Source organism: Lutra lutra, chromosome 14, assembly GCF_902655055.1.
Source record: "Lutra lutra chromosome 14, mLutLut1.2, whole genome shotgun sequence".
NCBI classification, from domain to species: domain Eukaryota; kingdom Metazoa; phylum Chordata; class Mammalia; order Carnivora; family Mustelidae; genus Lutra; species Lutra lutra.
The window spans coordinates 59,769,783-59,792,905 of record NC_062291.1 but is presented as its reverse complement, the minus strand read 5'-3'; the positions used below and the strand labels follow the sequence as shown (position 1 = coordinate 59,792,905).

At 47.3% G+C, this 23,123-nt stretch overlaps 1 protein-coding gene across 2 annotated transcripts in view; it reads right to left on the bottom strand.

Moving 5' to 3' along the window:
- CNNM1 (cyclin and CBS domain divalent metal cation transport mediator 1) overlaps positions 1-23,123 on the bottom strand; it is a 59,506-nt gene that overhangs the window by 4,181 nt on the left and 32,202 nt on the right. The window contains exons 5-10 of one of the 2 annotated variants that reach the window (XM_047703345.1): positions 22,881-22,980; positions 22,443-22,490; positions 19,245-19,307; positions 10,185-10,348; positions 1,084-1,267; positions 791-940 (exon numbers count right to left, since the gene is read on the bottom strand). In XM_047703345.1, the coding sequence (XP_047559301.1) occupies positions 791-940; positions 1,084-1,267; positions 10,185-10,348; positions 19,245-19,307; positions 22,443-22,490; positions 22,881-22,980 (709 nt within the window). The remainder of the gene's footprint in view (positions 1-790; positions 941-1,083; positions 1,268-10,184; positions 10,349-19,244; positions 19,308-22,442; positions 22,491-22,880; positions 22,981-23,123) is intronic. The other variant, XM_047703346.1, reaches the window with a different exon arrangement.

Here is a 23,123-nt window from a genome sequence, read left to right as displayed (position 1 = left end):
GGAACGGTGACTCTGTATGTCCCAGATACTCTGAATTAGCCACAAGTTCAAATATATTGGCTTACTGACCACAAAAATGGAGAGCACTTGTTGGATCATTGCCCTGGACTTGAGGGGTCTCAGACTATGGACTGGAGCAGGTCTCGGAGGCCTGGTGGGGTAACTGCTGCCCTGCGGGGATGGGTTGGGGGGAGCACAGGCGGGGGGCAGGCTTGGAGAAGTAGATCTCGGCAAGGCAGGTACAAGAGGATCTCAGGACTGGTGGGTCGCTGGGAGCTCGGAGCAACACCACCGCCAAGATGGAAGTGTTCAAAGTCTCAGAGGGAGGAGATAGGATCTCGGCGCTCAGGACAAGTCCTACAGATCACCTCCGGCCCAAAGCAAGGGAAGAGCCTTGTCAGTAGGAGGAACAGCTGACTTCAGTCTCCTCGTGTGTAAGGCAGGTCTAATGAGAACTTCCTACTATGTCCAGAGCCTGGTACCAAGCACTGTGAGATGCCCTCTGTATTTGCTATCTCATTTATGCCCAAAGCTACTTGATGATCTGGCCACTGTGATTTATATCTCTTAACATAAGGAAGAAACTTACCTATTAAGATCAGGTCTTCCGGGGAGAATGGAGGGAGAGGCCTGAGGAGGGGCTGGAGCTCAGTGTGTGTGTGTGTGTATGTGTGTTTCCCTTCCCTCGCTCCCTGTGAGAAATATCACATGGGGGCTGGTGTCCCTCACCTGGCTCTCCCCGGGGCCATCCCAGTGCCCGACAATAAGGACCCTGATTTCCCTCCCTGACCTGCTGTCGTAGGAATGGCTGCAGAAGACAGTGAGAGCTGCTGTGTGCTCTGCTCCTCAAGGTCTGTCATTTCCTCCTGGGTGAAGGCCATCTCCTCCATCCTCAGGTACACAACCTCGCCGGGGCTTCTCAACCCATCTGAGTGGCTGCCTGGGGAGGACAGCAAGTGTGTGACCAGTCTGCTCCGGAGAAGACCTGAGACTCCAGCTGGCCTTGGATGGCAGCTCTGGGCAGGGGTGAGGGAAGAAGGGGGTGCTGAGCTCAGCCCAGGCCAGCCCACCCACACGACTTACACGGCAGGCTGTTCCTGTTGCTCAGGAGGGTGATGGCAGGGTCATCCTTGGGGGTCTGGGGCGTACCCCGGGTCGTAGGGGCTTTGGTGGAGTCTCCGTCAGTGAAGGCCTCCATGTCAGGGGACTGGGGTGAGCTGTCCATGTGGCAGGCAGTGAGGGCATTCTGGTACTGCTGCCGTGTGATCTGGAGGAAAGAAGTAGAGTGGGAGGAAGCTCAAGAGGACGGGGCAGAGCCCTCTCTGGATGTGGTCAGCTTCTCCCAGCTCGGAAGCAGCTCTGCTAGGGTGCGTTGGAACCCCTGGCCTCTGTGGTCTAGGATCCATGAACTGGGTCCTTTCTCAAGCCATACCAGCCTAGCAGTTGAGGGACAATGTGTCCCGCTCTCTTTTTTATGGCTCTGGTCTCCTCAGTGCACCTGGAAGAACTAAACCTTCTTCTCCTGAGACTCGGGAGAGGATGGAGGGTACCCTCAATTAGCACGGGAGCTGCCCACGGACAAGTTTTAAATGCATACAATTGCCAAGGGCCCCCATCCTGAGGATCAGTTGGGGACTATGGGAGGGACGTTCTGCCGCTGTGGGTCCTCCCATCAAGAAGCTGGAGGCTGAGGCCCCAGAGCATGTGGGCATTTCTGATTTGGACTTGGGCCACGGCCGGATGTGGCCTCCTGCTCCTGTGTGGGAAAAGTGCACAGCAGAGGTCTCCCAGTTGCCTCCTCAGATCGCAGGAATCTTACTCGTGATTTTCCTGATGTATCGAGCCTCACCTACAAGTAGAAGCATCTAGACAGTCAGGCTTAGCCAGAGCAGAAGGGAGCTTCCAGAATTACAGGCAGGAAAAGTATGGATCAAATGTCTTTTCTGGAATATGGAAAGGCTTATTGGTCATTCCTGTTCTCTGGGTGTATGTCTGCCTGATATCCTGGCTTCTGGTTTAAAAAAAAAAAAATGGGCTGCCCTCTGCACCACCCAATATGGAAACGTGATACCATTATTCAGTGAAAGGCCCTGGGTGAAAAGTGAAAATGCCCATAGTGGTACATACTTCCCATGTACTACAGCCCCTTCAGTGCTTTCCTTCTGTCTTTGCTGCATTTAGCTAGACAACTGGCAAAACTACAAACTGTTCATAGTCCTCCTCTTTCCTTTAGGGGCAGGATTGGGATTACACGTGGGAACAGGAAGGGTGTGCAGCTGGAAACAGGAGAAGGAATGGTTAAGATTTCCACTTGGAACAGAGGTTGCTAGAAGCTGGATTGGAATCTGGCAAGAGCTCTTCTGACATCGGCCCCTCGCCAACTGCTCACTCCTCAGCACCTTCTCCCAGGCCCCCCTTTCCCCAGTGGCTGGAATGCACCCCATGCCTGGCCTCCCTGGGGGCTGTGGGTGATGGTCGAACCCAAGGCCAAGAGTCAAGCCTAGACCGCTCTTTCCTCACAGGCTCTGGGTTGACTCTTCCTCACCTGGGGCTCATCCCACTTCTGCCTTCCTCACACACCGGCTTTCCTTTTCCTCCTTTCTTTGCTGCACGGGCGGGTGCTCTGGTCATTTTTATTGAACAGGTGAGTTAATTTGTCCTGCTTTATTATCCTCTGATGTTCTTCCTACACTTTCTAGATCCTATGGTCTTCCAATTCCTCCAGAATGTTTTAAAATTATTTAGTGCTCATCCCGAATGTTTGATAACCATCTTCACTAAAATACCTCCACGACCATTTAGGCAGTGAGCGTTTCCTCTTCATAAAGAGAAATGTTCTATTTTCCCTCAAGTTGGGAACGCACTACTCTGTTGGACATTATCCATCTTTTCTTCTCTAACAGACTTCGGGATATCTTGCGTGCAGATCAAGCAAATTCCAAGCACAACTAATAGAACTGCGAAACACCTATTAAGAATGTGTGTCTTTTGTGATTCTTATGGGACACACACATGCAGAGATCCTAAGCTTCTAGCCATACTATTGTCCATTAGAGGGGACAGACAGAGTTCTCTTGATGGTTTAAAACCATGACTCTCTCTCGGGATCGAGTCCCGCATCGGGTTCCCAGCTCCACGGGGAGTCTGCTTCTCTCTCTGACCTTCTCCTCGCTCCTGCTCTGTCTCTCAAATAAATAAAAATCTTAAAAAAAAAAAAAACGTGACTCTCAAACTTCAGCAGCAAGATCACCTGGAGGGCTTGTTAAAGCAAGATTGTTGGGCCCCACTGCCCACATTTCTAATGCACTCGGTCTGGGGTGGTGCCCAGGGTGGGCATTTCGAACAAGTTCCCAGGTGATGCTGATGCGGCTGCTTTAGAGACCACACTCTGAGAACCACTGACTTAAGACCTGGTTAAAATCAGACAGAGTCCTTCTCAGGTTTTTGCTTTTCTCCCTTTAAAGGAGTCAAACGGATAAAGTGGCAAAGCATTAACGGGCATTGATATTTTTCAGGTCAAAGGGATATGTTCTGTGTATTAAGGCATGTAACAACTGGGGTCTCCACTTAGCATCTAAAGTCTTCAGTAGATCCGGTGGGATTGCCGAATTTTGCAGCCCTCTGTTGGGAAGTGAGAGGAGAAGTCAGACTCTGAAGTTTGCCCAGGAGATGTCAACTCTGAGCCTACCCTCAGTCTTAAACCTTATCTTGAGTCAATCACAGAGACCATCAGGCATGTATTGGGGATTTCACCACCAACGGTCTGTCATGCAGCCCATGCTGATGGTCCAGGGACTTGCAGTGCTGCAGAGAAAGGATCAAAGTGACATGCTAATTATTCATGCCTCCTGCGACAGTGCTTCTCAACCTTGGTAGCACATTAGAACCACTTGGGAAGCTTTGAAATATCCTGAAACTCAGGCAACACCCTTAAGCAATTATATTCAAATCTCTTGAGAGTGGGACGCAGACATCAGGATCACTTCAAGCTCCCCAGTGATCCAGTGCGCACCACGGGTGAGAATCACAGCTCTGGACTCTTGGAAATGCCCCCTGTAATCAATTATTATCTTGGCTCCCCTTGATAATTGCCTTCACTGACGTTCAACTTTCCTACTGGACCCCCAGCTTGCACAGAGGCCTGAAATAAGAAACCTCCATATGAAGAACAGAAACTCTGGCAAAACTACAGATGAAGCCAATATGTATTACTTTCTGATGCCTTCCATAGTTCTATAGAAATCTGTCGTATAAACCCTTCAAGAAATTACTGCCAGGAAAAAGATCCTTTCTATTAAAAAACAACAACAACACAAAACAACCCTCCTTTCTATAGATAAATGATGTACTTCCTTACATCACACGAGAATCCAAATATCCCAGTAGGTTTGCCCTCTTTGCTTTTATGACCAGGAAGCTCGCAGATAAACTTATTATTTACTGAGAGTAACAAATTCACACCTGATAGCTTTTTCATCAAATTGCTTTGCAATTTTTTCTCATTTTCTTTTTTTAAAAAATATTTTATTTATTTGACAGACAGAGATCACAAGTAGGCAGAGAGGCAGGCAGAGAGAGAGGAGGAAGCAGGCTCCCCGCCGAGCAGAGAGCCCGATGCGGGGCTTGATCCCAGGACCCCGGGACCACGACCTGAGCCAAAGGCAGAGGCTTTAACCCACTGAGCCACCCAGGCGCCCTGTCTCATTTTCTTATTTAAAGCATCATTGGGTTAATTTTTTGGGGGGAAATCATATACATTGCTGGAAGTTCTATAAATATCCTACAGAATAGGACTGATACTAGGTGTTCAGATGTTGGTGGAAACCCTAGCACTATGTTACCCATAAGAGCTTACTTTTGCAGGGAGAGGTTGGGATATGAGGATGGAACCTTCCATCCATAGAGTGTATTATGGCCTACAGAGCACTAGGATTTGTGTTATCTCCTTTGCTGTCATAGTGTGTGAGAGCGCTTGTGATCCTCAGTGTGCAGATCAGAAAATGAGGTCCCGAAATGTCGAGGGATTGTCTAAAGTTGGACAGTTAGCAAGCTTTCAGAATCCCAGCCAGTGCACTGTCTCCTAGGCTGTGCACTGTGCCTGGGAAAGTGCTGGTCACTCTTTGGAGCCAGGGAGATGGAAGGGGAAGTGAGACGGGGGAATTCCAGAGGGGGCAACCCTGGAGTCTCATAATGGTACCCCTGCAACCTAGATACTGGGATTTAAAGGACTTTGTTCTTGCTCCCCAGGGACAACCATCTCAGCCTGGGCTCTGGACACTGTGTGGCTGTCCCTGGCAGCACGAGGCTGCCCTTTCGGGCAGGTGTTCCAGTAACTGCTTTGTAGGCTTGGGGTCTACAGGCATCTGACAACTGAAAGGAAGCTGGCACATGGCCTGAACCAGTGTTGCCATCAAACCCAATTCTCTAACGTGCGCAGAGCCTTCCCCTAGGTGAAACTTCCTTTGGGATCTTGTAGCTTCTCCTGGCTTAAAGGACAGAAAATTTTCCTAAATGAACCCTGCTAAGCTCAACAAAGGACTTGATGTTACTCTTTTTGGGTCAACCAGTTAGTTTAGATTTGTCTTCTAGTTTCATCCCAGTTTCGCCACTTTCAAGCTGGGCAACCTTGGCCAAATCATTAACCTCTCTGAGCCCAGAACAGAGGCCCAGAGATTATGAGATAACATCAGTGAACCTGTCATCCAGCCGTTAGAAATGACTGTTTTCAACACGTCCACATACATCTCTCACAAGTTAACTTTATAATGGGCATACACTTCAAAGAAAGGGGTCAAACCTACCATCTCGTTATGTCTAAATGGTGGACGGCACATCATGAGGTAGGTGGGGGCCAGGGCCATGGTCCCTCTGCCCCTGGAGAAGGAGTGAGTAGAGGGGCTGCCAAAGCAGGACGAGGTCTTAGGAAAGTAAATCCTTAACTAAGAAAATAAAGCAAAAGACAAAGTAGGGGAAGGAAGGAGATTCCAAGTGGGGACAATGAAAAGAGGAAGATAGAGAGAGGAGAGACAGTGAGTGAGGGAAGACAGGAGGGAGGGAGAAGGAAGGGGGTATGCTCTGGTTTGACTGAGATGGATTTGGGCGTTCAGGGCTCCAATCAGCTGGTGCATTTGCTGTGGTCCCCAAGCCAGAAGCCTCTTGGGAGTGTTGCAAAGTGCTGTATTTAGTTTATTTTTGGAAAGGTTCTGTCCAGGCTGCATGTGCAGTGAGCCATACCATTCTCTCTTCGTTCTTTAGAAAAAGGGATGTCATCCTCCGGTAAGCTGGAATCGAGGATCCAGGAACTCTAACCTTCTTTAAGCATTGTTCTGGAGTAAGACAAGGAGCTGGGCATAAAGTATTGTTTCTGCATCCCTTTCTTAGAAGGTACTGAGTTCCCTGACATGGAGGTATTCACACAGACATTAGATAACCACTAGTTGATGGTGTTAGAGGGAAGATTCAGACGACCCCAGCTAGGACCCAATATCAGTGGGCAGAAGCATGGCTCTGGGGGTGAGGGAGGGGGTGGGCTGTTGCTCAGTTCAGGGGCAGGGGCAGAGGTTGGGAGAGGACCCACACTGTCAGTGGATGGTTGTGTTAAAGGAAAGGCACCACCATCCATGGGTTACCTTCTCTCTCTGTCTCACAGCTGTGTTTTCACAATGCTTCCTCTTTTTAAACTAAAAAAAATAAAATAAAATCATAAACTACTGCCCTGTCAACATGTCACCTTCAAAGAAATTGTTGACAAGGCACCACTCTAGAAAATGCGTTCAGGAAACAACCTTTCCCCAGCTGCATTTCTAGATTCAAGCGTTCTCCCGCCCAACCCCTTCAGTTCTTCTTCTTCTTCTTCTTCTTCTTTTTTTTTTAAGTTTTAATTTTGCTTCAAGCATGACTTTTTGTCACTTTGGTTCTCCTGTTCAACCGTCTGAGAACGTCTTCCTCTCTGGCACGGTACCGTCCAGCAGAAATAGAACGGGAGTCATATGGGTAGTCGAAAATTTTCTTGTAGTCACATTAAAAGTAATAAAAACTAATAGGTGAGGGGCGCCTGGGTGGCTCAGTGGGTTAAAGCCTCTGCCTTCAGCTCAGGTCATGATCCTGGGGTCCTGGGATCGAGCCCCGCATCGGGCTCTCTGCTCAGCAGGGAGCCTGCTTCCTCCTCTCTCTCTGCCTGCTTGTGATCTCTGTCTGTCAAATAAATAAATAAAATCTTAAAAAAAAACTAATAGTGAAATTAATGTTAATAATGTTGCATTTAACCCAACATATTAAAAAAATTCACTTCAACATGGAATCAACATAAAATTATGAATGGGGAACCACACATTATTTTTTGTGTGTAAAGTCCTTGGAATCCAGCAGTATTTGATACCTACAGCTCATCGGTTTGGACAAGCCACGTTTTGTGTGCTCGGCAGCCGCCTGTGGCCGCTGGCTCCCAGGCGGGACAGCAAACGTCCAGCAGATCAACCTGAACCTCTCTGCTCAGTTTTGAGAACATGGACTTGCATGGCCAGTGGTGCTCTCATGGCCTGCACACAACCACGGGACCAGCTCAGCTGCTTCTTCACTGTCCCTTGAATGCACCTGCCTACTTGCCTTCCACATGCCTATTTATCAGTGTCCCTCCTCCTATTCCTTCCTCGCTCTTAAACGCCTGGTATGTTCTCCAGCAACATGGTGCTTGAAAGTATGTGCCATACGAATTCATAATCACCTGGGTCACTACAGCTTAACCTACATTTCTTCTCCCTAGCTAGATTTTAATCTCCTCATAAAGCAGAGGATAGGTTTATATTTCCTTAGAGTAGCCCATAATTTCTAGAACCATTAATAATGCTAATAAATACGTACCGACTCATTCACTGAGGAAATCAAACCACTGCTCAAAAGGCAAAGTGTTTTTATTCTCTCTTTATCACTGTAGCTACAAGCATTTCTGAGCAATAGCTTGAGTTCAAATAGTCTTCTCTTACACGTGGCCAGTTAAGAACTCATGCAGCCGCTAAATTACAAAGGAAATGGAGATCTGTTTATCTTGGGAATAACCAGAAGCAAGTGTGCCCTTCTGGACACGTTGACTTTGCAGCCAACGTGTTCAGAAGTTCACCTTCAACCAGGGTGCTGTCTCTCCTATCATTTTATGACGCTCATCCCCCAAAAGACCATCCTGCAATTTAGGGATTCTGCCACCAGATGGTGATGGGGCATCTTGGTCACGGTTACACAGTCAAGACCATAAGACAGCTGCCAAATAGTCTAATAATGATATTTACAAAACACAATTTTTAAAAATTCATAAGGATGCTTTGGTGCCTCCATTCATAATTCATTAACTATGATTAATCACGGCTTCAATAGCTCTCCCGGATAATCATGAGATACACCTTTCTATCTAATTTGGTAACTAATCTGGAAGTCAAATTATTCCTGGACTTGATAATTGTTCTGGAACCTCAGTCTGTTGGACATGAAAAACCCTTGCAAAATCTTCCTGCAGCCCCTCACAGGGGCTTGGGCTGTGAGACCACCCCTCTCTCACAGTTCTTTATGCTGTGGTTACTTGTTTATCCTCTCTGGCTCCCTCCTAGCATGGAAGCTCTAGAAAGGCAAGAGCTTACGGTCTTGTTCACCACAGTCTCCTGTCAATGCTGAGACAAGCACAGGGCAGGCCTGCGGTCAGTACTGTTGAGCACTTACTCACATTGTAACTTTCAAGTTCTTTCCCCACAAACCATGTGACAAGGACTACAAACCAATGAGAGCTGACATAGTAAAGCTTCTCCGCTCCCATTTTTTCCTACCTCCACTGCTGAGGAAGGCCTGCAATGAGAGGGCCTCCGGGGAACCACAGGCTTCAGTTTCCTTTACCTTCCTTGTCAAACAGGATTTGTTAAGTGTCTCCAGTCATATAGACCCATGGGTATTGCTGGGTTAGTTCCCAAAGTCACTTCTCCTTGGGGCTCCTTCAGCTCTGATTTCCCACAACTCTCCCTAAAGCCTAGGGATTTGAGGGCTTGGACTCTGGAGACAGAGACCCAACTCTGAAGCTTGGCTCTGCCACTCACCAGCTCTGGGGCCTCAGACTCCTCAGGCTCCAGTGTCTTCATCTCTAAAATGGGAATGACAGTAGGACCTACCTCACAGGGCGGTGGTAACACTAAGTGGATCAATCAGACAAAGGAGCCATAGACCACATGCACAGCGCACCCCACAAACAGTTATCCCACCCCACCCTCCAGGCTCAGCCCCTGCCTCTGGTAACTTTCCATCCTTACAGTTTTAGCTCAGGGTGTCTGCAAGGTTCTGGAACACAGAAAACCAGCGAGATCACACTGCTATCAAATGATCAGAGCTTGTGTTCTGGACAGAAGAGAGGACCTCCTCCCACCTTTGTGACTGATACATCTCTCGTAATCCAGCCTGCAATTTACCAAGTGAACTCATTGGGTGTTTTGTTGGACTTGGAGAAACGGGGCTCACTCCTGATCTCCCGCCCAAGCATGTAATGGTTTGCAGAATGCTAGCAAACAAAACAAATAAAACAAAACCTATCAAAGCAAGCAAAGGAAGAAACTCTAGAAGGTTTCTGTGCAATCCCAATCCCAATGAGAAGTATGAAGAAAGAGCTCCCCTCCTCTTTAACTACACGGTTATAAGCATCGCTGCTTCTCTCTCCTGCCTGTGCCAAGTGATGCTCCACCAGCCCCCTGACAGCTAAGGGGAGGACAGTTACACAAACGGTTAGTGGTTAACCCACATGCCAAATTGCACTGGAGCAGTAAGATGTAGAAATACGCCATCGTAAGTCAAACCATAGCACAATTTCTTCTAGACACTTGGTTTATTAATTACCCGCAAATTTATCTTGAAAAAACAAAGCAACCTGGTGCCAATGGCAGGGTATCCAAACGAAACAGTTCTGCTGGCAACTTGTCTCAGGCAAGCTAACTCCTTTTTGTTCTGTGCCTCAGTTTCCCCACCCATGAAATGGGGATCAGGAGATCATAAACAAATGACAAGTAATGAACAGTCGTCAAGCTAACTGAAAACAGGGCCCTTATAAAGCCAGGGAACAATGAGCAGCCAGCATTCTCTGGGAGCAGGGGGCATGGGGAGGCGCATCCCGGCCTGCTGGCTGGCTGGCTGGCACGGGGACGGTCCCCCAGGGGAGTTACCTTCACAAACTGCACGTCGCTCAGGATGTGCACTGAGTAGTCAGGAGTGTACAGGTTGTTGCTGTTGCCGCACAGCTGGGTGTTGCTGCCCCCAAAGTCACTGCGCTCGCGGTTTGGAGACTCAGAGCGGTTCAAGCCGCTGCAGCGAGAAGGGGACCGGTTTACTGCAGATGGTGGGGGAGAGGCCAGAGGACAAAAGGCAAGGACAGGTGGGCAGGGAGGAAAGAGAGGGGGATGGAAAGAGAGAGACGAGGGGAGAGAGAGAGAGGTGTTTACTGAGGGCCGGAGGGACTTCTGGGCAACGCTAACCCCCGGTGCTAGACCCAGGCCCGCACCCTTCGCAGCGGAGGCTCAGGGCTCGGCTCTGCTCAGGCCCCTCCAGCTCCCCATACCCTGCACCTGGGAGGAGCTGGGCAGAGGCGGTCCGCAGCCTCTCTCAGTTCAGGTCTTTGGACTAATGTCAGAGATGAGGACCATGCTGTGGGTGTGGGTATAGCTCCCCCTGAGCGAGAGACCCTCTGCCAGGATCTCAACTCTGCTCACAAGCCTCATTGTTCAGAAAGGCGAACGCCTTAGGTCTGAAGGCACAGACGACTGATGCTTGCGGTGGTGAGCATGTTAGCAGGGATTACTGAGGTCTGCCCTAACACTGGCAGGACCCTGGACAAGTGGAGGTCCACAAACCATATGGGTCCCGATTTGAGTCACATGAAGAAACTGTTAAAATTCGTTCCATCCTTGTCCTTGACAATTATACTGGCATAACTTGGAAGGCAAGGTCCAACTCCTTAGAATTTCTGTTAAAGCGGAAAACATGAAACAGGGCTATATGGGGACAAACAGCCCCTGCCCTAGGGGCTTCCCAGTCCTCTTCCCCCGGGGTGGCTTAGGGGAGGAATTCCAGGGTTCCCCCATCTGAAGTGTGGTCCAGAAGGCAGAACACAGACTCCGGCCCCGTGAGTTCCTCACCCCACAGAAAGGGATAGGACTGAGGAGGGCCAAAGTGGGGTCCTCTAAAGTGTGGGTCTAAGGCAGGACTCCATCTAGGCCTACATGGGGGCAGGGGATACTGGAATAATCCACAGCATCCTACATGTTCCGAGTCAGGGTTGGTTGATTTGTTTTCCCATTTTCAAGAACCTTCTAGGGAAACTTCAATTAAGACCACGGCACTTGGTTTTTAAACGGATTATGTGAACTACCTTCCCTGGATCAATAGAAGAGAGGTTCTTCAGGTGACCCGAGCATGATTTCAAGCACAAAATCAACCCGAGGGAGAGTGCCAGCCCATGTTTCCTTCCCCGAAGAGGGAGGGGCGTGCTGTGAGCCTCTCGGAACACAGACTGAGTTCAGGGGCTCCAGTGCGGAGTCTGGCTCCTCAGAAATTCCCCTCCTGTGCTTTCAGGGAGAACTGCGGGAATTCAATCCTGTCTCAGGAGATAACGGTGACATCAGTCAAGATAATTGATTAGCATCTATTTGGAGCGAGTCCTTGAGGGTTGATGGTGTGTTTAGCTGCAAGCTGTTACCGTTGTCTGGCAAACCAGGTAGTGGAAAGGGTAAAATAACAACAGGCAGCATCATTTTTCTCTTTAGAACCATAACAATCGCTGCCTTGATAGGATTATAGAATTAAGAATTCTAATTCCAGTGTCCTCGTCTCACAAAGTGCCCCTCACATATACTCCATTACTTACACCGGAAACCTGGGGGGTGCCCCCAGACCCTTGCTGCTCCCCCAGCCCTGTACCAGGCCCTCTCACTTCCACTGTGGACATAAGCCTGTTGGTCTCTATCTCTGTCCCCCCTCAAGTCCCAATTCCCTGAACCCCTAAACTCATTGCTTTGTCCCCAAAAGTCCCCCATGACCTGACTCCTGCTCTCCTGTCTGGTCTCATCTTGAGGAATCTCTTCCCCTCCCCTGCTTGCTCTGCTGCTCTCAATCATGCAAGTGTTCCCCCACTACTTCAGAAGATGCCATTTCTCCTGCCCACATCCCTCCACCTCCCCAGCTAGGATCTCGGTCATCAAGTCTCAGCTGAAGCTGAAAGCTACCCTCTCTGAAGACTTTGGCTGTCCTAAGATTTCCCTGTTTTCTTCTATCACTGTCCCTTGTTCATTCTTTCAATGTACTTTTCACAAGTTTTAATTCATTATGTGTTTGTACTTGTGACATCTACTCAATTCAATGCTAAATTCCACGAGGACAGAGGTCTTGTGTTTTCTGGTCATTGTGGTCCACTCAGTATCTAGCACTATGCCTGGCCTCAAGTAGGTGCTCAATAAAAATGTAGAGAATGAATGAATCAAAACCTAAGCATCCCTTAAAGAGTTTTCATGTAAACCTAAATTTTGTTTAAAAAAAGATTTCAGAGCTCTCAAAGCATCCTGGATGGGAAGGCCTTGCCTTTACAACTTACGATCATCCTGGGGAAGCTGACTTCTCCAAGAAATTAAGGGCAGAGAGAAGGACACTCCAACATTGTGGCTGGACAGAGTCAGAGAGTGTGCAGTGAGAATCAAGGGCACCCAGAGGCCTCGGGCTTTGGTCCAGTAACTTGAGGAGAGGCCACAGGGAAAAACCAGGACTTTGTTTACCTAAAGCACGTGAAACTGGGGATCCTGGCCTCAGGTCTCTAGGGCCCTACTTCTCCACTGGGAGATGGAGGGCCAGACCCTCTTCCACAGTGACCAAGGACTGAAGCCAGTGACAGTGCCATGGAGAACAGAGTGAAGCACCCAGGCGACTGTAAATGGCAGCAGTACTGGGCAGAAGAACATGTGTTTCACTTCTGGTTCTGGTCCCTTGAAAACAAGCTGGTGCGTTCTTGGCTTGGCTCTACCCTTTGTGGTCTTCTGGGCTGGTGACTGCCAAGTAAATCAATGGCACTTCCTCAGGGTAACTGCTGTGGAAAAGGGGGAAGGCAGTTCTGCTGGAGGGTGACTTCTTTGTCATGTGAGTGGAATCTGGAACACCATACCCTGACCTGATGGGTCTTGTCCTCAGCGCAGTTTGGAACCATCGAAGGGAGTATAAGTAGGGCCTGGGAAATAATCATCTCTCCCCGACAACCCTCCAGGGTTTTGCCTGGTGGGACATGTGCTACATATACCCCATGTGTCCTGTTCCACCTTGTCATCCCTTATATCACAATCCCAGGCATATGCCAGGAGGATGGCAGGAAGACAAGGCTCTCTTATCTACTAGACCACTTCCAGCCATAGAAGGCTCTGCCTGAATAACTTCCACACTCTGTTGGAAACAGAGGCCACAAATGCCTCCCCGTCCCACCCAGAGCTCTGGTCCTCACCAGCATGCCACTCTGCTGTCACTCCCAGGACCACACGTCAAATGCAAGTGACATCACTGTCGTGCTAGGAGGAAAAGTATTGTTGTGTTCTGTTTTTTTCAAGTAAGAACAAAGCTATTGAAGGTTTATTCAGAATCCCAAAGGATTCCCAACACGAAAAGATATAACTGCCTTATAAAGGTCGGGCCTATAAAAGCAATTTTTCAAAGGAAAAAAAAAAAAGCCTCACTTCACAACAAAGGAAGTCCCAGCTCATGTGAGTGTTGTGCAACATCAATGTTTTCATGTCCCAGAGCCCAACATTCCTCAATAGGTAGGATGCTGATGACTCAGCATTTTGGTAATTGTGCACATACACTCAGAGGTTTTTGAGCAAGGGAAATGGAAATGCTTTTAATAAAAAAAGAGAAGAAATCAGTAACAGACGAGTGTCCCAGCAGCATGGCAAACGAGTTCAAGTTGTATAATTCCCTTTGGCATTTCCTAAGAGCAGAGGCCCAGGCTGGGGGGAGTGAAGTGAAGAGGAAAATGTGAAACTACAGTCAAAGAGGTCTAAGAGGGGACAGATCAAACAGTGATCAAACTGAATTCCTCAGTTTGAATTCCTGGGAGGAATTCCCACAGAATTCCTCACCAGGAGGTAGGCCACGCCACGGACATATCCCTTTGTCCGCTCTTCCTTACATCGCACCCTCAAGCTAGCCCTGGAGACTGGGTGGTGGGAAGCAGGGTTTTCTTCTCTAGACTCCGAGGTGCTGTGGAGAAGCGTGATAGACCCCATTCCTGCAGCCTCTGCGTAGTCAGGCTGCAAGGGATATCTGTCCTAGATGGCAAGTTGGAGACACTGAGGTTGGGAGGAGAAGACCCTGGGGTACAATTGGTTGTGGGGCGGGAGAGGGGGTGGAAGAGGATTTGACACTCTAACTGGGGCTGAATGGAATCTCCTGTACACTGATAGGCACGGGGCTCCCTGAACCTACACACAGCTCCGTGATGCTTGCCTTACTCATGACACCTGTACCTAGAGCAGAACCCATGATACAGGAGAATGCCCCACTTCCTGTTTCAGTCTAGGGATTTGAGGGGAAAGTAGGGTACAGCAGCTGCCTGCTTCTATCTTTCAGAGCATCAGTGAGGGACAAGAGGAAACAGCCCTCTCTCGTCATAGTCACTGTGTCATGGGCCACCTGTGTTCTCCAAACTGGATGGGGGAGCTTAATTACATAGGCCTATAAGAGTACAAGCTAGGATTATTAAAATTCATCATTCTGGGGTAATATTCAACATCAGACAACCAAATGCCAAAAGTTCTCTGTCAAAGCTACGAAGTGAACGCTGCAAATAAGCCCAAGTTAGGAGCCCAGATGAACTCGCTCACATTACAAGGAGCTTTAATGGTTCCCAAATGTTTACGACACACAAGCCAACCCAAAGGAGTATTGTCACTTACCACATTTCACAAAGTAAAAGGATTATTTTTAGAGACTCCTCTATATTCTGGGAGGAAACGGTCCCCATTGATCTCAGAGCACATTACAGATGTCATTTGAACACTGAAAAAGAATCACTGCTCCTGACCTCTTTCCTGCCTCTGTGCTTTTGTGGATTTGGAAGGATTGTCATAGGGAACTTGAAATCATCTCCACTGGGAAAAGAAAAAAGGAATGAATCTGGGGAGAGGGGATGATAACTGCAGTGGAGCTGTGAACTCTCAGTGGGTTGATCAGAAGTCTACTTTTTAAATGAAAGCACCTGCAAAGCTGGCTAATTACATCATACCTTGGAAGCAATGCAATGCACAAAACCACTCCTCTCTCCTTATTTCAAACTAAAGCTCAAATAGAAGGAAACTGCCTATGTATGGATAATGGTGACAATCTTTGGTTCAGGGATCGCTGGCCTCAATCCACAGAGAGCACCATAATTCATTATCATGACTGCTTTCAAAATGCTAGTAAGTCACAGACCTCTAGGGGGCACAAAATGCCCATGTTCAGAGGGGTAGCCAAGTCCAGGACAATAGAAGCAGGACCTAAGAAACTCAGATTCCATACATCACCCATCAAGACAAGGGCACTCCTTAATCCACATTACCTATTTTACCCATCTCCCCAACCCTTCCCCTCTGGGAACCATCAGTTTGAGTCTGTTTCTTGGTTTGTCTCTCTTTCTTTTTCCTTTGCTCATTTGTTCTGTTTCTAAAATGCCACAGGTCACTATATTGTATACCTGAAACTAAAAGAACATTGTATGTTAACTATACTGGAATTTAAAACAACAAAAGAATTTTGCAATGTATACAATTCATGTATCAAATTATCACATACATCTTAAATTTACAGTGTTATATGTCAATTATGTCTCAAAAAACTGGAAACTTTGTTTTGTTTTGAGTATAGTTGACACACAGTGTTACACTGGTTTCAGCTGTACCACTCAGTGATTTGACAAGCTACCCTCTATCCCATTACATCGCTATCAGTGTCACTGACTATTCCTTTTGCGTTGCTTTTTATTCCTGTGACTTATTCATTTCAAGTGAAAACTTTTTGTTAAAAATAAAAAAGAATTGGAGAAATTAGAAAAAAAAATGTAACAGTAAAAAAGAGAGAGATTTGGATTTCAGTCTTCATCCTTCGCCTTCTCACTACACAGGTGATACTGCTGGATGGCTCAATGTTTTCAGAGGCTGTTTCCCTACTTATTGTTTTGCAATGTTAATTCCTTCCCATCTCCTGAGGTTGTTGTGGGGATCAAATAAAATGACTGGGTTCTTTTTAAACGTAAAGGCCCTATTAATTTCCAGGATTTCTCTCTCCTCTGTGTAAGATGGAGGCAAGATGTAATATATGCAAATAACTATATTTGGATCATAAATCAAGTTTGGGGCCAGACAAAAGGAGACCGAGTGAAAGGAGGTGGGGAGGAGAGAGACAAAGGAGAAGAAAGGCATCCCCGCCCTTCCTTTTTTTTTTTTTTATCCAAATTGGCAATGAAGAAGTCAAACTCTCTCTTTGCAGATGACATGATTCTTTATATGGAAAACCCAAAAGACTCCACCCCCAAACTACTAGAACTCATACAGCATTTCAGTAACGTGGCAGGATACAAAGTGAATGGACAGAAATCAGTGGCTTTCTGTCTGAATTTCTGTCTGTATTTCTGAAAATACAGAAAGGGAAATTAGAGAACCGATTCCATTTACTATAGCACCAAGAATCATAAGATACCTGGGAATAAACCTAACCAAAGAGGTAAAGGATCTGTACTTGAGGAACTACAGAACACTCATGAAAGAAACTGAAGAAGACACAAAAAGATGGAAAACCATTCCATGCTCTTGGATCGGAAGAATAAACTTGTTAAAATGTCTATACTGCCTAGAGCAATCTATACTTTTAATGCCATTCCGATCAAAATTCTACCGGTATTTTTCAAAGAGCTGGAGCAAATAATCCTAAAATTTGTATGGAATCAGAAGAGACCCGAATTGCTAAGGAAATGTTGGAAAACAAAAATAAAACTGGCGGCATCACGTTACCTGATTTCAAGCTTTACTACAAAGCTGTGATCACCAAGACAGCATGGTACCGGCATAAAAACAGACACATAGACCAGTGGAACAGAGTAGAGAGCCCAGATATGGACCCTCAACTCTATGGTCAAATAATCTTCAACAAAGCAGGAAAGAATATACAGTGGAAAAAAGATAGTCTCTTCAATAAATGGTGCTGGGAAAATTGGACAGCTATATGTAGAAGAATGAAACTCGACCATTCTCTTACACCATACACAAAGACAAACTCGAAATTGAGTTTATCTTGTGAGTGAGGCAGGAATCCACCAGAATCCTAGAGGAGAACATAGGCAGTAACCTCTTCGATATCAGCCACAGCAACTTCTTTCAAGATATGTCTCCAAAGGCAAAGGAAACAAAAGCGAAAACGAACTTTTGGGACTTCATCAAGATCAAAATCTCCTGCCCTTTCTTTTTTCCTGCTTTGTTCGTCACTGCTCCACTCTGCAAAGATAAACCAAGGGTGGGAAGAAGTTGGCCTTGCTCTCTCAGCTTTGTGGCTCACCTATTTCTTGTTGGGTTGAAGACCCAGGCATGGAAAATGAGGGGAAGGTGGAAAGAGTTCTCAGGAGCAGCTGCCACCCACCAGGGTTAGATCAGAAGTTACAGCATCTCCTGGTGGGGGTGGGGCTGGGGGTGTCACACCGCAGGAACAAGTCACCTTCATCTTGGTCTGATGCTGGGTTACCATCAAGTTATTCATAATAAATATCAATGGACTAGAATTAACCTTCCCTTAACTGGAGTTACAAAATTACAGAGAACTGGTTTGTCTGGTTAACTGAAGGTAATTTAAAAGGTAATGACACCCCTGCTTTGATCCTTCTGATTGAGTATCTTTTAAAAATGTAAGCCTTGCCTTTCAGCTGAAGCTTCATAGCTACTCTTCCTTCATGAAGATTCCCTGCATGTGAAGGATCTTGAAGGTCCATGATGTGGTCACTTCTCATTTTGCTGACAGGCAGGAGTAGACCAGTTAGCCGGTAGAAGGCACCAGCTTGGCACCCCCACATGGACCGTGCTGGTCAGTAGTCATCATGAGGGCATGAGCTCTCACAAAGCAAGAAAGATTTTATTTCTTGGTGGAAAATCATTAAATGAGAGAGAAAACCTTGATGATATTTGAGAAGGTGATTAACTTGTTTTGTACAGATAAACATGGGAACCAGATGGTTTTTGATGGGAAAAATGTGATTTGGAAGAAACAGGAGTCAACATAAATTCTTCTGAAGCTGCAAACTTGGGGGTTTGAGGTCTCAGGACACAGCCTCTTTGAAAGTTGAGGGTCTACTGTACAGATAGCAAAACATAACTGAATTCTTGCTGGCTGAGGTTATGATGGGGGCCTCAGAATCCTATTGTGGTACTGGGATAGGGAGACAGATGTGGGGTGGGGGTACAGGGAATTGGACGTGTTTTTACATTCTAACTTCAGGGAGGTTTAAGACAGAAATTCTTGGTTTGCTCATTACTTGTTTCATGAGCCTGAGAGAGCATCCTCTAGACATGAAAACAATACAAACACTTCATCAATTATTTAGACTGATTACATTCTCCTCAACCCTTGGGTTACTCTGTAGTTCTATGAGGAGCTGCCTGACCCAGTTAAAAAGAAACCCAGCAACTTTTATACAATTAACAACAGAGGTTAAATCTAATGAAAAGTTGTTTTGAAATTCTTACACATATTCTTTGTATGAGTAAGGCCAGAGATAATATAGTCACCAGAGAGCAACATTACAGGGGAAGATGAGGCTGGGTTAGTTAGTGGTCAGCTAAAAGCAGAGGCCACAGAGAATGAATGGTGGAGGGAAAATAGGTAGCAGTAAGGGATGGTACTCTGTTGTTTCTTTCTAGTCCTCTCCTGCTGCACTTCTCATCCCTCCATTCTGTAGCGAGACAAAAGATGAGGAAGAATTCACACCAGCCCTCACTCTATCATCTCTCCCCATACCTACACAGAGACTTCCCGGGAGCTAAGTTCACAAGTGACACCACTGACTCAGCAACGCCTGGGCCGTGTGTGCCAGGGAGTGTTATCTGTGCTATGGGCTATGCCTTAGTCCTGGCAGTGCCTGTGGGAGTCACTAGTTCCCTCGCAGGACAGCGACCAATGGCCTCTTGCACACCCCACTGACTCTACGGAGACCCGACACACCCACGCATGTTTACCTGGGGAGCCCGCCAGAGAGTCCCCTCTGCTGAAGGCGAAGGTACGGGACACAGAGACGGGCACTAAAGAGTCAAGGGCCAAGGATTTGTGAGTTGCGAAAGGGAAGATAAACAGAAAAGGAGAAAGACAAAAGAGCAAAGTGTGTGAGTCAGTCTGTTCTTGAGTCTTCACAACAGCACATTTCTCTGTAAAAGGGAATCTTGCCTCTGAGAACAGGGAAATTGCAAATCCTCTCACAAAGTCACCCTCCAGAAACCCAAATGTAAAACAGACTTGGCGGAAAGTCTTTCCGGAAAGATGTGCAGTAATCTTAGAGGGGATTCGACCTTCCGATGACAAGAGCGGGCAGGGGCCCTTGCGGGGTGGGGACATGTGTCTACAGCATTCTCCGTGAGCCCACAAATAGGCTGGGGGTCCCGCACCGCCTCTCCCCTGGCTCACCCGAAAGCCCCCGACCTCTGCGCGCCTGCGCCGCGGTTCCAAGCAGAGCGCATGCTCCGGCCAGCGGCGGCCGGAAGAAGCGTGCCTCAGCCTCCCAGCCCCTCCTCCGTGCTCACAGTGCCGGGCCGCTAACTGTGCATTGCGGGATCAAGCGGTGTTTCTGTCTGGGAATCTGTCTTCCTCCCTCTTATGCAGTTGTTCAGAGTGCCCCTTCCTTGGGGACTAAATGAAGTCAGTCTGTGGAGGACAGCGCACCAAAACCGGCAACTTCTGTGGTCTTACCTGCCGTGCCAGGTGATTATACTGAGTTTACACGCGCAGGAGAGCGGGGGAGATTTATACCCACCTGACTGATAATCATTCGGTCTGACACCAGATGTCAAAGAATATTGGAATGGGCTCCTAATGTGAGACCTACCGGGATAAGAAACCCCACAGTCTCAAGAAGCATCCTAGAGTTTCTTGGGGTGCAAATGAAATGTATACCCCACCAAACAGGGAGGAGACAGCCTCTCTCTGCTTGCATTGCCCCGTGGGCTTGAAGAAACTCAGGCCTGGTTTCTTCAGAGTTCCCAGGCTCACTGTGATCCTCCTAGAGTCCCTGGCAATCAGATCCAAGAGAGAGGAGACAGTGCTGGCTGTGTTCCCTTTACCCTGCACAGGAAAACCAGGGTGACTTACTCATAACCTCAAATTCGACTTTGAGGCTAGGTCCCAGGGCCAGTGTTCTGACGAACCTCTCATCCCATTTATCTCTCTCAAAGGCTAATAAAGCTATAGGCTGGCTTCCAGGACAAGGGTAGTTGGCCAGACCCAGACCCTATAAGAATTCACTCCCTTATGCTCTCCTTTGACTGCAGGCTGAGGTTCGCTGCTATTGAGTGATGCTGGGCAGCTAGACCCTGGGGTGTGGGTGCACCCAGACATAACTGTGGGGTGTGGCAGCCTTAGCCCATATTTCACACTGTACTTTGCTAAGTGGGGAGCGCTTGTGGGGGATGATGGAAAATGTCTCCACACCCCTACTGGTTAATTCAATTTCTTTCTCCTTCTGAAGATTATAAAGATGCTCAGAAGTGAGGGGAGGGAAAAGTTTAATGCTCCTTTTTAGTTAACCAGTTTTGAAGGAGAGATCAGTGTTACAAGTTTATGCCTGTCTCACTGATAAAATGGAAGGAGATATGGATAGAAAGAACTAGAGACAGGAAAGAAGGAAGGAAGGGAGGAAACCAGGTAACAGCTTCCCAAGATTTTTAAAATAATTTTCTTTTCAAAGAAAAAAGATCATTCATATTACGTGGGCTGGGGAGTCTCATGTAGCTCTTTGTCCTCCTGTCTTTTGGTCTTCTGAAAGAGCCAGAACAGGGCCAAATGTCTGCGTAACATTTAGAATCCTAGGAATTACCCCACCTTAAGCAATCCCTAATGTGATGGATGGAAATCTCCTTTAGAGAACCAAGATTTCCCTGGTCCTGTAGCTCATCCCTCTCCCATTCAGAGTTCTTGTTCTAAGATGATGATGCTTCTTTCCTCAACCTTACTTGAGATCTATTGGCTTATATAAGTGTCATATGTACCAGGGCTTTACTTTTATCGATCTTCAGTTCATGTTGGGCCATGCTTTGGGTATGGACAGGTACTTCAACTTCATTTCAGCCTTCTGCTCGGCTAAGGTATAAATTACACTGTAAACCATTCCACTGTTTCTACATGGAAATTACATTCTGGAACGTGATGGGTCTCAAATCTATTTCTTTGTGCTGTGTGAACTAGCCAGGACATGGGATTGCATCTGGGTAGTCATCCACTTGCTGGGTAATTTGGAGCAAGTCAATCCTTCAATTTCTCTGTGTTAAGATAGTATCTACCTTTCCTGTGCCAGGGATTGTGAGATCAAGCTTTAGGATCCTCTGGTAAATCCCAATAGAAAGCCCTCCATAAAAATCTTTTTTATGATGAGAGAAAACACCCCATTTGGCATGAAAATAGCCACTGCTGTAAACATGAACAGCTGAAAGCAACGCAAAATTCAGACCCGTGAACCAAAAAGAAATCTAGAGAAATAATTCATTCTGGATCACGCTTACATCCCAATAAACACCATCCCTTCTAAGCGCAAGTACAATATCCCCACACAGGAAACAGCAAGAAGGTAGAGCACAGAAGGGGCAGAACAAACCAGCCATGAGCCCTGTGGCAGCCGCCAGCACCAGCATGCACAGCCAACTGGAAGCCAGCTCTCCACCAGCTGAGACGTGTAACGAGGAAAGAGAAGCAGGTAAGCAACATACTGTGGCAGCCTGGGACTCACATCCTAAGACCCTGTGGGCATTTTCTACGGTACGGTAATGTAATACAGTAATGACAGACCTATGTCAGGTAAAGGCCAGTGGGTGAATTATATCCTAGCGGAGAAGGAAAGACTGAACCTGCACCAGAGCACCCAATCACCAGCCTTCATTCCCCAGCAGGTGACAGTAAATGGGGTCCCCTCCCCTCACAACTTCCCTCCCTGTCATTCGTCACTTGCACATGAGCAGAGAAGCAGCAGGAAACATTCCAAACACAGAAACGAGGCGCCTGTGGTCCATAGGTACCTGGCAGGAGGCAGTGTTCCTGGCAGAGCATTACAAAGAGGCTGCCAACATTTGGGTTAGCCCCAGCCCAGCCTCAAAGTGCTTGGTCCAGGTCCCCAGAGTGGGCTGAGACAAGACTACGATGGGGACAGGTGGGAGAGAGGTTTGAGAGATACATACGAAAGACTGAGGATCCAGCCAGGCTTCCAACCTTCCGCACATCATTATCTAAGGACAGAAGAATGCAGTTGAGAACACACACCTCCTTAAGGGAATGCCCCTCCTCCACCACACCCGCAGCACCAATGAACTCTGTAAAAACAAGGCAATCGAGTGGAAGTGTAAAAAGCAAAATAAACTTGTCTTTTCACACAGAAAAACACCACTATCCACCCCTGACACTTGATAACACTGCAGTTTACCACGGACTTCCATGAAGAGACTCTCCGATTAAGAAAGGACTTTCACACCCATTTTATGGAGGAGGAAACTAAAGTCTAGGGAGTTAAATGGCTTGTATAGAGAGTATCTAAGAGGAGTCAGGACTTGAACCCAGATGTTCTCTTCCACCATATCCCACTGCTTCCCCAAGAAGCTCTGGCGTGGGGACTGGAATACCTGAGCAAGCAGTGGTCATGATGGCTGGGACTCCATAGTAGGTGAAAGCTCCATTCTCAAAGCGAAGGCCTTCCTTGCCAACCTCCACTTCCACTTTACCCTGGGGAAAGAAGGAAGTGTACAAGGGCGTGTGTGAGCACTTCCAGTGCTATCATTGACTACAACCCCAAGCACTTCTGTATGGTAACAAACAGGTGGACTTAAGTTCTTATCACAGGGAAATGTGAAGTCTGTCTAGATCCA